This window comes from Lycorma delicatula, chromosome 2, assembly GCF_047948215.1.
Source record: "Lycorma delicatula isolate Av1 chromosome 2, ASM4794821v1, whole genome shotgun sequence".
NCBI lineage: Eukaryota > Metazoa > Arthropoda > Insecta > Hemiptera > Fulgoridae > Lycorma > Lycorma delicatula.
Genome location: NC_134456.1, coordinates 93,504,412 through 93,519,426, shown reverse-complemented (window position 1 = coordinate 93,519,426; position 15,015 = coordinate 93,504,412). Strand labels below are relative to the sequence as shown.

The window sequence follows — 15,015 nt, the reverse complement described above, 5'->3', positions numbered from 1 at the left end:
TGTTTCAGTTACGTTTTATCTGCTACAAACTGTTTTAATCTTCGAATAAATATTATGGTTTTACTTTCAAGAAACAATTAATACTGAAAATTTTATTTTATTGGTGAAAAAAGAAAAATTATGTTTTTCAAATTTCTATGATGTTAGGTAGATTTCATAAGAAAGCTACCTGTTTTAATGGGTAACATGATTTGACTTCCGGAAAATTTCGAAATATCTTCGCGTTTCACAGTCCCCAGACCTAAAATCACAGTCAGCTCAAAAGTTTATATATATATATATATATATATATATATATATATATATATATATATGTATATATATACGAGGTGTGTGAGAAAAGTAATGAGACTGACTTTTTAGTTACCAAAGTTTTTATTTTTTTCAAACAACAATATTATCCCCTTCAAAGTAGTTCCCTTGGGCAGCTATACACTGGCGGAGTCGTTCCCACTCCTGGTAGCAGCGCTGGAAGGCTTCAACTGGTAGGGCTTTTAACTGGTCAGTCACAGTCTTTTGAATGTTCTCCAGAGTTCCAAAACGACGTCCTTTTAAGACACGTTTCAATTTCGGGAAAAGGAAAAAGTCACAATGACTCAAATTAGGTGAATAGGGGGGTTGAGGAACCGTAGGAATGCGTTTTTGAGGTCAAGAATTCCCTGATGGATATGGTCGTGTGACACGGGGCATTATCATGATGAAACATCCACTTGTCTGCAATGTCTGGTATCATGCGAATCACTCTTTTCCTGAGTCTTTCAAGGACACCTTTGTAAACTACTTGGTTGACAGATTGTCCTGGAGGAACAAATTCTTTATGCACGTTACCCCTACTGTCAAAATAACAAATCGGTACGGTTTTGATCTTTGATTTGCTCATTCGACATTTTTTCGGTCAAGGAGATGGCGGAGTGTGCCACTCTTAGTTTTGCCGTTTTGTTTCAGGATCGTACTCAAATATCCAGGATTCATAGCCTGTGATCACACGATTGAAGAATTCTTGGTCATTGTCAATCCTCTCAGGAAGATCAACTTCGATTGTCCTGTCCCGTTGTGAGGTTTTTGGGCACAAATTTCGCATGTCCAAATCGTCTGTCAAAATTTTATGTACGGTGAACGCGTTTAAATTTAACTGTTCACTCAACATCCTTATTGTTAAACGACGGTCTGATCTCAGAAGAATCCTCACACGCTCAACGTTTTCGTCAGATTTTGAAGTTGAAGGTCTCCCTGAGCGAGGTTGATCTTCAAGTTCTCGGCCTTCCAAAAATGATTTGTGCCGGCGGAAAACTTGTGCTCTTGATAAGCAATGTTTCCCATAGGCCTGTTTCAACTTTTCGAAGGTCACACTCGTGGATTCCCCGAGTTTAACACAAAACTTGATTGCCCAACGTCGCTCTCAATTCCGATGCTCCATTTTCGTAACACACAACAAAAACACAGCTTCACTGATGGCGCTGTCAAAAATAATGTGTTGGCTGAACGGAGTTGAAACTCGTACTGAGCATGTGGAAGGGATGAAAAAACCGGTCTAGCACAGAACGGTAGACACAGCGTTGCCAGATCGCTCGCAGTGTTACCAAACTCATTACTTTTCTCTCTCACCTCGTATGTATTTGTATTTCACTTTCTGGTAGACACGATAACTGCCGTAATTTGGCCCAATCACTTTCAAATTGTTCGTTAAAAATAACTCGTTCCAAAATCTCGGTCGTGTTTGTTAACGGCCAAAATCGGACCATGGGTGTGGAAATAGGGGGGCTTATTCGAAAAAACAAAATATCGCTATAATTTTCTTATTACGTAAAATATCGAATTCGTTAAAAGTTCCTACTATTCTTTGGATAAGCGCCTAAAACTAATATATGTAAAGTTTTTAGATATCGCCAACCATTGGCCCAGGGGGTTGAAAAAATTGGGTTTTGAAGACAAAAAAATCATACCTCCCTTAATAGGTATAGTATCGAATCGGTTTAAAGTAGTTGTTAGTCCTCTAAACATTACCTAAAACTTTTGTCTGTAACAATTTTTGATATGACCAATCTTTACGACAAGGGATGACGAAAATGTTGCTGGAATTGTAAGATGGGGCTTGTCGTATGGTAAACGTGTGAAACTATTTTCACACGCAACCCTTGTCGTATTGAGTAAATTTGAAATTTTTCTTAACTCTAAAGTGGAAATCTTTTTTATTCCCTACTTAGCACTGATGAAATCTTCACCTTCTGGTGTGCTGAAAGGGATTTGTTTCTAAATAAAATACTTATATCGATCCAATTGAAAATAAACGAATCTAATATCCCAAAATAGTTTATTGAAAATCTCCATCATCATTTGATGAACTTATCACTTAACATAAGCTATTAATATAACTTTTTACTCTTGCAAGTGTTTCATATCTTAATTTAAATTGAATAGACGATCAAGGTCTACTGTTCATCTCTTGCTACAATGTCTTTCATATCATCCGATACTAACGTAAGTAGTTTATTTTGCTTTCTGAAATTACGAATGTTATATTATATAAATTTCATTCTGTTTATTATTAGTATTTTTTTTTTTTATGGTAATAATATTCTTTTTGATTTTGTACAGATGTCTAAGTAAGAATAAAAAAATATTCTGAACTGTATGCAAAAGATTTTAATCTTTATGGCAGGCATAAAAACTATTTACTAAAACTTCAAAAAGTTAAATTTAAAAAAAAATTATTCCAAGTCGTTTTGCAATATTTTAATTTTATATATAAATATTAACTTAAATGAAATTTATTTAAGTTTACTTTCCTCTTGATTGGATAGAATTAAATATAATAACAAGACATATTTTATTTAAAAATATTACCTATATTAATCTCTTGAGTTAACCAATCGGTTATACAAATTTATGAATTAAGTACACTACGTTTCACTTACAATTCTCTAAGCTTCCTATGGTGACAATACATATTCCTACACACATCATACAAAATTCTCTTTCATATTCTAGTATATAAGAGGATTTCGCAAAGTAGTGTATTTAATTTATTTATTTTCGAATTAATTTTTATTTATTTAGAAAAGTAGCGTATTTAATTTATAAGTTTGTATAGTTGATTGGTTAACCCAAGAAATTAATAAACATATATTTATATATTGAAAAAATGTACTTTTATCTACTCTTCGTAACAATTTTTATAGAATTATTGAGAAATAAATTTTTAAATATGCTAGAATTTTCAAAAACGTTTCGTAAGGTTTTAATAAAATTAAACCTCCGTGTGGCTGATTAGGTAGGGCTCGGGCATTTCGTGTGGAGGCCCCGGGTTCGAATCTCGGTCCTGGCATGGAGTATTTCTTCATAACCAATTACCACCAGGCTAATGACCATAACTGTTGATATCCGCTCTTTCATAACAAAAAAATCAAAATAATTGAATAAAAGTAAAGTTTGGCTTTGCAGATTATGATCAAAGAAATTAATGAAAAAAAAAAATCATTTATTGGATCTTACTGCAAACATGTATTTAAAATGTAATATTAAAATTAGTTTAAATAAACTATAATATTAATTATAATATAAATAAATATAAATAAATAAATATATATAATAAATATTAAATTATAATTTTATTAATATTAAATTCAGTTTAAATAATTACTTAACGAATGGATGATACTTCCATCGACACGTTCTCACATTCACAAATGTTAACTCTACGAAGAGTATTCGACGGTGTTTCAGATCATCCAATTTTTTCTTTTATATCTATTATATAAAATGTTTAATTCCAGCATCATAAAGATTATGGTTATGATTCAGAATCGAAATTTAAATCCCGTATTTTATACTGTATCACATCATAATTCCCTGATTCTTAGTGAGAAATTTTCCTGCTTATTTTTAAAATTTTATATCAGGTAGGCATCATTGTCTATATAAACATATATTAAGAAATAAAGTATTTGATTAGATATAATAATAAATATAAAATACATAAAAGCCAACAAATAAGAAAAAATTATAAAATAAATTTAACAGAAAATGTACTCACAAAATAAATTAAAAAAATAAAATAAAATAAAATAAACAATATTCTTAAATTATAAGAATAAACCTGAAGGTGTAATTAAAAAAAAAAAAATGTTAACAGGATTAAAATCACTTAACTTTAAAAAATAATAATGATATCGACTGGAAGTAAATTCCATGGTCTTTTTGGTCATATCAATACAGAATTAAATAATAATTAGTATGCGACTGATTTATTAATCAAAGACTTGTACCTTTCTATAAAATAACTAAATTTCCTTAATCAAAAATTGTAAAATAATTTAGGAAGGCTAATTAAATTAAACATAAAAAAATGTATTCATTAGGAACAACACTCTCTCTCTCACTCTCTCTCTCTCTCTCTCTGTGTGTGTGTGTGTGTGTGTGTGTGTGTGTGTGTGTGTGTGTGTGTGTGTGTGTGTGTGTGTGTGTGTGTGTGTACGCGCTCAAGTAAAAGGAAACTGCTCCAACATTTCTCGGAAATCGTGATAAAAGCCTGATTAGAACAGCATAAAAAAAGAGTCTAATGGGAATTTTCTTCTGTCCAACTGTGAGTATTCGATAGTTTACAATGTTATTTCTTGTAAAACGGATTCATAACTAATTAGAATGTTACTTAGGAAATCGTGATGTTCACAATTTCTAATTAACCATCGACAGAATTTCATCCGTTTATCAAAATCTGGTGTTAATAACTCCTGTACACACGTATGGATTGGATATGATTGTTACTTCCGTAACGCTCACACACTTGATTGCGAAACATGAAAGCGATGTGGCAATCTTCTGGTGCTCGAGGTGGGAGATACTTGTATTGCATTAATTATTGTTTTTTCAGCGTTGGCATTTCTCATAAAACGTTCACGACCAGCATCGAATCGTTGTTATTTAAGTATACCTAACTCGCCTCTCCAAAAGCCTCAAATGTTTTACGATCCACTCATCAATCTGGATAATTTTCGCGGTATTCACACACAGCAGCCAATTAATTTTAAAATAAATGTATTAATCAGTGGTAAATACTTTACCGTAAATTAGCACGTCCGTCAACTATCCAAACGAAAAAAAATTTGTAATATCATCCATTAATTGAGCGAACAGTAACAGTATAAACACCACTCAAATGAATATTCAAATGCTAGACACTAAAATTATTTGTTGATCAGCTATTATTGCCAACCTATGAAAAAACAGACATTTTTAGTATATTCTAGCAGGATGTCTTTCAAATTTATTTTTATAATTTTTAGCATATATATGTAAATTATTTTGTTTAAAATCGTATCACTTTTCCGATCCAGTGTGTGCGGTTTGTTTCTAATTAAAGTTGAACTTCTCAAATTTGTATTAATTTTAATATACCGGTATGTTATTTACATCAATTTTCTCAGAATTAAGATCTCTACATAGTTACAAAATAAATTTTCATTTGTTTATTGGTAAATTAACAAAGTTATTTTATTCCAAACTCAGAAAAGAGTGTTTTACAACAAAACTTTTTCGTGTTTTACTCTGTTTTTAAAAAACCATAAGTGAGATAGAGATCTGTGACCACTTTTATTCAATTTCTTAAATCAAAAAACATAAAGAAGCATCAAATTTACCGCTTGATTTGTACCCCAAGAATTTTAGTACGGTTTAATTTCATAGAGGGAGCAGGAAATAGAGCTAAATGTTTCGCGATCCAAAACTCGCTAACGAACCTATATTTTTCTGACCTATATAATTTTTTTTATTATTTTGGGCTGTAGAATTATCTCCAGAGAGAGATTGCCGTTCAATTTGGAATGTGTGTATGTATATATATATATATATACTTAATATCTGTTTTAAGTAGACCTGTAACTGTGGAACAGTACAGACATGTTTTTTAATTCCCTCGAAAAGTGTTTTTTTTTTGTTTTTTTTTTTTGGTTTCAGTTGGCGGTTGCATTTAGATTTTATTACAAAAATATATTTCTGTATTGTGTAAGAGTTGAAGTTTATTTTTACAGTTTGATTGGAAAAGCTGGAATTTAATAAATTTTTTTTTGGAAATCGCTATTATAAAGTAATATTGATGAAATTGTGGAGGTAAGTTTTATTATTTATTAAACTAATAATGCTGGGGGAGCTGTGGCAGCTCGTAGCTAAAATTAGTGGGGGTGCTGCTCCAGAACATTTTTTTCTGGGCCTTTTCAAGGCCATGGTTAAAGTTTTCTGTAAAATAAAAGAACCGAAAAAATGAATCAAGTAGAACAGCTGGAAGCCGGATAATAGTCTAATTCTACACATTATCACATTCAAGAATAATGTGCAATTCGTATTCGGTTTAACCAAATAAATAATAAAATGTTAATACAGATAATATTTTTTAGCATTATTAGATAGATAATAACTTAATAAAATGCCCGCTTAAAAACACTGTAGTCCAATGGTGGTTAATTTAAATTTCTATGTACATAATTTGTTTTTACTAACTACCTTCTCTTCCGCCCTTCCAGCGTGTTTTTGGACAGATTTGACAATCAAAGAGCCCTTGATATCCGCCATCTTCTGATCACTACTGAAAAAACAACTAAATTACTTTCATATTCCTTCCACCGACTAAATTAGAAAATGGAACGAACAAGGAACGTTCCATTCACACGTGGAGTAAAAAAAAAAACTACCTTCCACTAGCACGCCAGGGTCGGCACTGCGGGAGTGACAGGGCTCTCTCTCCCTTGCAGCCTCGTGTGCAGCTTCCTATGTGCACAACAGCCAAACAACACGCCGCTGTTTTTATGAAACTGTGAAGCGCACAGTTCCATACAAAGATTTTTGTATCTTTTTCATAAACTGGGGTATGGCTACTGACATTGAGCTTAAGGATTATATATTGTAAAAGTATAAAGAAATTATTAAAAAAAGAAGGACTCGTTATATTAAATGTTATCGATAATATCAAGTGGAAAAAGGGGGTGCTGCAGTTCCACAGTGCCTATACACAAGCCACCACTGTGGGGAAGGCAGCTTATCTTTAAGCGGTGGTGGAACTGAGGTTTCTAGTGTAATTATAAGTAAACTGTACTGTTTGTCGTTGGATATAATCTGTTAATAATAAGCTTAATAGCTTTAAATACAATAATAATAACATAAAAAAACAGACAGATTCTGTTGATAATAGTCTAGAGGAAGCTCTTACTAATTGACAGAAGAGTAGAAAAAGATACTGATAAATTAAAGTTGATAATGCAGCACTTAAGTATGAAGTTTGTTATTTAAATTGATAGCTATATAATTTACATTGGTCCTCTAAATTCAATTCTTTAAGAATAAATATTTGAAGAAATGTGTCATTTTATTCATTTTTCAAGACATACATTTTGTAAAATTGTTTCAATACAACCACAGAATTAAGAGCATCACCGTCTACAATGTTAAAGTGTTTGAAGAATAATAAGAACATTCAGTTTATGTAAGTGTTGAAACAAAAAGATATAAGTTTATTTAAGAATTATTTATTGTTGTTTGACAAGATTTTATATGGTTATTTCTTTTTTTGTCTTAAAGTACCCCTTTTCTTAGAAAAAAAAAATTAAAAAGTGAAAATCTTATCAATTAACTAATAATAAATTGTTTATTTGGAGAAAATGTTGAATTTTATTGCTGTAATAATTACAATAAGTCAGATTTAGAGTATATTTCCCATAAAATTAAGGCATCTACAGTGGGGTCTTGAACATCAAGGCAATTGAAAATTTAAAATTTAGGTGAAAATATTACTATGAATACTTCTGATACATTTAGAGCTTCTCTTAGAAAAGTTAAAATTAAATCTACTCAAATGGATTCAATCGATAGTTTTTCACTTCTGAAATAAATAACCTTAAAGTTATACGTAATAATAAATAAAATCTTGACCTTTTAAAATTCTTTTTTGTTAATTTAAAAGGCTTTAACAACTTTTATATAAGAAAGTTAACTTCATATGACACTTCGACCTTCTTAATAATTCTGATATTGTTTGTTTTAATGAAACATTTTTATTTAATCAGCAAACCTTCTATTCTTAATAGTTACAACTACTTCTTTGTTAAGATTACAATTCTTTTTTATAGGTATACCAACCAGTTAATTAAATAATATTTGTTAAAGATAGTTTCAAGAATAGTAATTTCTGATTATTATTTTTTATGAATTGTAAATTGTAATGTTATATAAAAGCCTGCATTTACTGGAAACCAGGCTTGAAAAACGATTATGTTTCAGAATTAATTTCCCAAAATTTAATAATTTTACTTATAAAAATTATAGTGACTGCACATTTATTATTGGCAATAACTGGAATGTAGAGTTAGAGACAATTAAACTCGTTTGATGATAAAATGTTTGATTGCTCTAATCTGTTTGGTTTTACTTTTGATAGTGTATTTAGTAAAATTGGGGAAAAATTAGCGAATGTCATGGAGAGTGTTGGTTTGAACATCTGCAATAGATGCAAAGTGATAGCTAGATTTACACATGTAGGAACTAATGTTGTAAGTATCGTTGACTTAGTTTCATTTTTGTATATGAGCATCGTAAACACTTTTGTTATTGTGGATCTTGGTCATATTTATGATCACTCTTTTTGTACATAACATTTTAATTTGAGTCTAATGCTGACATCTGGCAAACTAATAAAACTGTTCATATCCATCAGAGTGAGATCAATTTAAATTTTCTGTTTGTTTTACTTAATACACCTATTGTGATTTTGACTTTAATCAGGAAGCAAATGCACTGAATGATGAATTTAACTGCATTTTTACAACTTTTATTTTGATTTTTGATTTTAAGGTAGGCTTCTTGAAGCAAACATCAACTATAACTCATAATAAACTAAGTGCATAATAAACATAAGTTTGATTCTAAGTGCTGCACTGCAAAAAGGGATGTATGAAAATTATATCAAAACTCTTTCAAGGATTTTTAAATGATTACCTGCTGGTTTAAAAAGGTTACACAAATTTAATTGTCAATAGTAAGAAGCAAAACTTCACTAAGATATTGATAAAAATAGGACAAATAAAAACTTAACTAATGTCAATAAATTTCAAATAAAAGATCTGGCAAAAAGCAGTATAATGTAAAAACAATGAGAAGATGATTATAAATATTTGATGCCTTTGAAGACTGATATTGAAAATTTATTCTTTCAGTATTACATGCTTGAATTAGATTCAGAAATTAATTTAGATGATTGTTAGTGTGATTTGTAGGTGATTTAGGTGACAGTTTGTTATAAAATTTACTAAAAATAACAAAGCAACCAGTTTAGATTTAATATTAAATTAAAAGTTTAAGAGGATAAATAATTTTTTGTCCTTAAATGTTTTAAAATTAGTTAATAAACTCAAGGTAGAAAAAATATCATCTCAAATGGCTGAAAATTAAAATGTTTATTTGTATAAAAAGCTTAAATTTGGAGTCTGATAATTATACAATGTGCATATCTGTTTTGAATAATATTCTAAAGTTATTTAATAAAATATCTTACAATAAATTATCAAGTCGGATGGTTGTAAATAACATATTACAAGATATTTAGATAGGCATCAGGAAGGGGAGGGGTTGTAATATTTATTATTCAATTTTCACAGTAAATATTATTTTAAGACTAAAGAGAAACAAGGTTATAGAAATTTTTATACTTATTTTAACACTTCTTTCGACTTTGTCAAGAAAAATTTTGATAAACTCTATTGTATAGAAACTGGTAGTAAAATGCTTCAAATCCATATTAAAATGTATTATTAGGCCAAGTATATCAATGCTGATAACTGTCATAATTTTTGTGAAATTATAATTTCGGAGAGCTTCTTACAGAGTAATGCTTTAAGCCATTTGTTGTTTTTCTAGTTTGCATCTGATCTGGAGGCTTTCTTCTTGTCTAGAAATTTGGATGACCATTCTTGTTAATAATTTTAAGGAGTTAATTTGTTTGTTGTATTCTGATGATCTAGAAATTATCGTGAGAAACTGAATAGGTGCACAGCATAAATTAAAAATATTAGAATAAAATTGCACAAAAATTTACCTAAAGTCAATATAAACAAATCTGTGACTGTCTTTTCACAAAGGAGGTCGTTGTGACGATAAAAGAGAACTGACTTATAAAAACTCACTGCACCAATTGTCCAGCACTTTTACTTATCAGGGTGTTCTGCTGTCATCTTCAGAAATTTTATTTCAAGCTAATAAATATTTTCTGGCTAAACCTACAGTAGCAGACTAGATGATCAAGAATATTTTAATTAGAAGTAAATCTAGATAATGGATCAATAATATCTAACTTACTCTCATCAATTTCTGAGTTTACTCTCCTTTTTCTTTACACGTCTGAGATGTGGAGCCTCCATATGTAATAGTCGAGAAGACACAGCTATCATTTTTTAAATATATTCTAAATTTACCAATTAGCACTCCAGGTTATCTTTTAATGCTGGAAATCGGGCAGGCGCACATTAAGATAAAATTTCCAAAGAATATTGAATTGGTGGTTAAAATGATTTACACACGAAATGATAATTGATAGTTTCACACGATCTTTGGAAAATATGTTATTCATGTCAAATGGGACTGATAGGATCTATGAATATGTCTTTCAATCAGGCTTAAGAAATGAGAGATTATTTATTAATATTAGTATGCTATATAATATGCTAGACTATGACAGGATGAAAAATAGTTAACAAGAACTATAAAAGTTTGATTGAAAATTATTTAATTGGCAAAGATAATTGAATCGAATAATGTTAATTGTAATTGGTAAAGAACTGAATCTACAATTTTAGGAGTTTCAATATATTATATAGAAACATTAGTATGTTTGGTAAAGGTGAAGCATTTTAAAATAAAAAAAACTACAGGGTGTCCCATATAAAACGCAACCCATCAATCACTCATCCATGAAATTTCAAAAGTCAAGCCTACTCCCCTGCTCGTTACTGAAATGGACTCGTCCAACATCTGAACATTGCGGTGACACAGTAGAACACTACCGATAGTAACAACAATGCAATTATAACGTTCAGCGTATTGCTAGAGACAAGATGGTGTTTTCGCTAGATGAACGTGTTTTCATTGTTGTCGTACTTCAGTACGAAATCAGCGGTTGCATATCAAGATTTGTTTCGCCATAAGTACCCAGACAAACCAGCTCCTAACAAAACATCAGTATTAAGGTTAGTTGCAAAATTTAGAGAGACCGGTTCTGTTAATAACAAGGAACACAAAAGATCTGCGTCAGTGTTGATTACAGATACAGTCACTGAAATCAAAGACCGATTACTCGCCTCGCCAAATAAATCGATCAGACGTTTGTCTGCTGAAATTAATTTGTCTAAATCAACTGTTCATCGGGCGATCAAACAATTACAATTACGACCTTATCGCATTCAAACGATTCATCAACTTCTTGAGCCCGACAAAGAAAAACGGCTACAATATTGTCAATGGTTCCGTCGATTTCTGCGTGAGGAAATTAATGTTATGGATTCGTTATTTTTCACAGATGAAGCACGGTTTCATTTGGATGGCTACGTAAACAGCCAAAACAGTAGAATTTGGAGTGCTGAAAATCCCCACGTTTTTTCACGAAAAACAATTACACCCGCAGAAGTCGGGCGTGTGGTGCGCGATATCGCGGAAGACCACTGTAGACACATTGTAGACACTGGCTACAACATGACGGTGCGACATCGCACTACGTATGTTCAACTTCTGATTTCGTTGAGGAATTCTTTGGTAATCGTGTTATCGGTCGAGGCTTGTGGCCACCAAGATCTCCAGATTTGACTGCGGCGGATTTTTTTCTATGGGCTTACCTCAAAGAAAAAGCCTACAGCAACAAACCACGAACACTTGAACAATTGAAAGTCAATATTGAACAAGCTGTATTAAATATCCAGCCACAAACTTTGAAAAAAGTTGCAAGAAACGCTGTAAAAAGAACTGAAGCTTGTATTCAAGAAAATGGCGGCCGCTTCCAACATTTTCTCTAAATGTAAGGTAATGGATGGTAACAACAAAAATTATATTTACATTTACACATGCCTTTTTATTATTTCAATACCTACCAGTATAAGGTTGGGTTGCATTTTATATGGGACACTGTATAATAATAAACTAAACACCCACCAGGTTCCTCTAGTGTTAAAATCGTAGTGGCAAATCAGTTGTTTATAGCTGAATTTTGAATTCTAAGATTCTGAGGTTCAAATCCTAGTAAAGGTATGATCATTTTTTTACAGATTTGAATATTAGATGGTGAATATGGGTGTACTTTGGTGGCTGCGGTTCAATTAACCACACATCTGAGGCATGGTTAGCATAAATCTGTTCAATGTCATACATATCATTCTTATCCCATTGGGCCAGGAGTTTCCTTATTGTTTCAAAGTTTAATGTGCTGCTACATATACATTAAGAATAAAAATTAAAAAAATCTAAAAATTATTGTGAAAATCATCTTTCAGATACTAACTGTCTTGCCTATACAGACTACTTCGTAAAATTTAATCTTCATTCTGTTGTGCAGATGTAGATATTATAATTCACATCCTTCTGATTTGTCCAGCCTTAAATTTATTTGGAAATAGATATGTCGTCCCACACATAGCTCAAAATGCTATTATGTCAGATGAAGTACTAATCTTTTAACAATTGATATCAATGATGATAAAATTAATAATATATTCTTGATTGTGTCTGAAAGTGAGAAATCTATAAATGTTATGTCAACATAAATACCTGTTTCTCATTTGAATGATTGCATTAATCATTTGATATCTGATTGAAGTGTTTTTAATCAAGTTTAATATCTAAAATGATGATAGCTGGAACAATATCATTCAAGGATAAGGGAAAACTGATTCCAAGCAAAATAGGTTTAAGAATTGGTCGATTTTTATTTTTATTTATTTTTTGTTCTTTAAAAAGCATTACTGCTTTTTATTTATAATGAATGCCTTTTCTGTGTTTTGTCTGTACAAGAATTATGTAAGTGTAATTATGTAAGTGAAGGAATTATCTTTGTAAATATATATGTAGGTAAATGAAATATTTCATTACTTTCTCCTAGTTAAAATCAGATACATTCTATGAAATTATAATCTCTTTAAGCAATAAATATTTCATTTCATTTCATTTCATGTAAATCAGTTTTATTCTTATGCAAGTATATTTAAAAAGTAATTAATATAATCATTATATTTAATAAATAATTCTTATCTGAACTTACATTTTTTAGTATGTGAACATCATTTATTTACTGTCATTTCAAGAGTAGGAAGAATAAGCATTAGATTCAAAGTGGTTTATCATTTACAGTAAAAAATTTTCCAGATTAATATTTCATAATAAAACCTACTAACATACAGTCAAGTATCTCATTAAACAAAATATATTTTATCACTTGTTTTCACACTTTTGTAGAAATAAAATAATAAAAAACCTGATGTAGCCAATACATCAAGTTTAATTTATGATCTAACTTTCTTTTAAAAATTAGGGGATAAAAAGTAATAATTTTCTAGATACGCAGTGCTAGACCCACTGGCTTGGTCTAGTAGTGAATGTGTCTTCCCAAATCAGCTGATTTGGAAGTCGAGGTTCCAGCGTTCAAGTCCTAGTAAAGTCAGTTATTTTTACATGGATTTGAATACTAGATCGTGGATACCAGTGTTCCTTGATGGTTGGGTTTCAATTAACCACACATCTCAGTAATGGTCAAACTGAGACTGAACAAGACTAACTTCATTTACACTCATACATATCATCCTCATTCATCCTCTGAAGTATTATCTGAAAGGTAATTACTGGAGGCTAAACAGGAAAAAAAGAAAGATATGCAGTGCTAATAAAATATGAGGACTCTTAAAAAAATGTTCAACTTTGCAGTTAAAGAAAATATGTAGAAAATGCTCCTATTTTGAAATGTACCCCAAGCTCCCAAGGGACTTTTCATGGAGGAACGAATCAAAAGTTTTAAGTGGAAAGGATAGGATTGTGGCACATCATTTTAAAGGACATTGAAAAAAAATTATTTTAATGTAAAATGACTGATCTATATGATTTGTTAACCAAAATGGCAGACATCATTTAATATTTCTCATAGCTACTTTCAAAAGTAGTCAGCAATATCTCTTAAATAACTGCTCAATTGAAAAAAAAAACCACTAAAATAGAATTTAACAAATTCTCCTACCTCAAATGACCTATTTTGAGGTATGAGACCACTACACCCCCAAAGCCCATAGGAATAGGCTTATCATATGTCTGGGATTAGCCTGGACAGTCCTGGATTTTTAGTGCTGTCTGGGGTTGCAAAAATGTTTGGGGTTTGAGAATTTTATGACTGGGGAGGATTTTTAAAATTTTAAACCTATATGTTTGACATTCCATTTTTAAACATTCTCTTATGGCCATGCATCTTTCAGCCAATCTTGGAGCAAGTATTGATGTTGATTTTGATGGAGGTATGGCTACCGGTCTCCCCACAATGTTTTACTTAGTCATTAGGCTCCACAACAGGGGCAATGTGTTTATGTTGTTTTCAAAGTAACGCGTCTGCGTATTTTTGATCATTTTATTTCTATTCGTTTTTTGTCACATCATTTAACAATGGGAAAAAGAAAATGTGTGTTTAATGTTAACCTGCAACAGGAATACACATTTTTGAAATTGTGTAATGACAGTAACAATTCATGTGTTTATTACACGCTACGTAATGGAGAATTTTCTGTTGCACATAAAGGAAAGGTGATATTGAAAACCACATGAAAACAGCTAAACATAGGAGTGCTATTAATGCTTAATGCTACTGCTTCAACAAACAAAAGAGATTTTTTTAAAGCCAAAGGTAGGAATAACAATAACAGTGATCTGGTGTGCTGCTAAAGAAGCTACATTTTCATACCACACAGCTAGACACAAACTCAGTTTCAAAACATCAGACTGCACATCTAAACTGGTTAA

The 15,015-nt window shown here is 30.9% G+C and overlaps 1 protein-coding gene across 1 annotated transcript in view; it reads left to right on the top strand.

Moving 5' to 3' along the window:
* Positions 1-2,352: 2,352 nt before the first annotated feature.
* LOC142319002 (solute carrier family 23 member 2) overlaps positions 2,353-15,015 on the top strand; it is a 130,016-nt gene continuing 117,353 nt past the window's right edge. Inside the window, exon 1 of the mRNA XM_075355786.1 lies at positions 2,353-2,478. Coding sequence (XP_075211901.1) covers positions 2,452-2,478 — 27 coding nt within the window. The 5' untranslated portion in view covers positions 2,353-2,451. The remainder of the gene's footprint in view (positions 2,479-15,015) is intronic.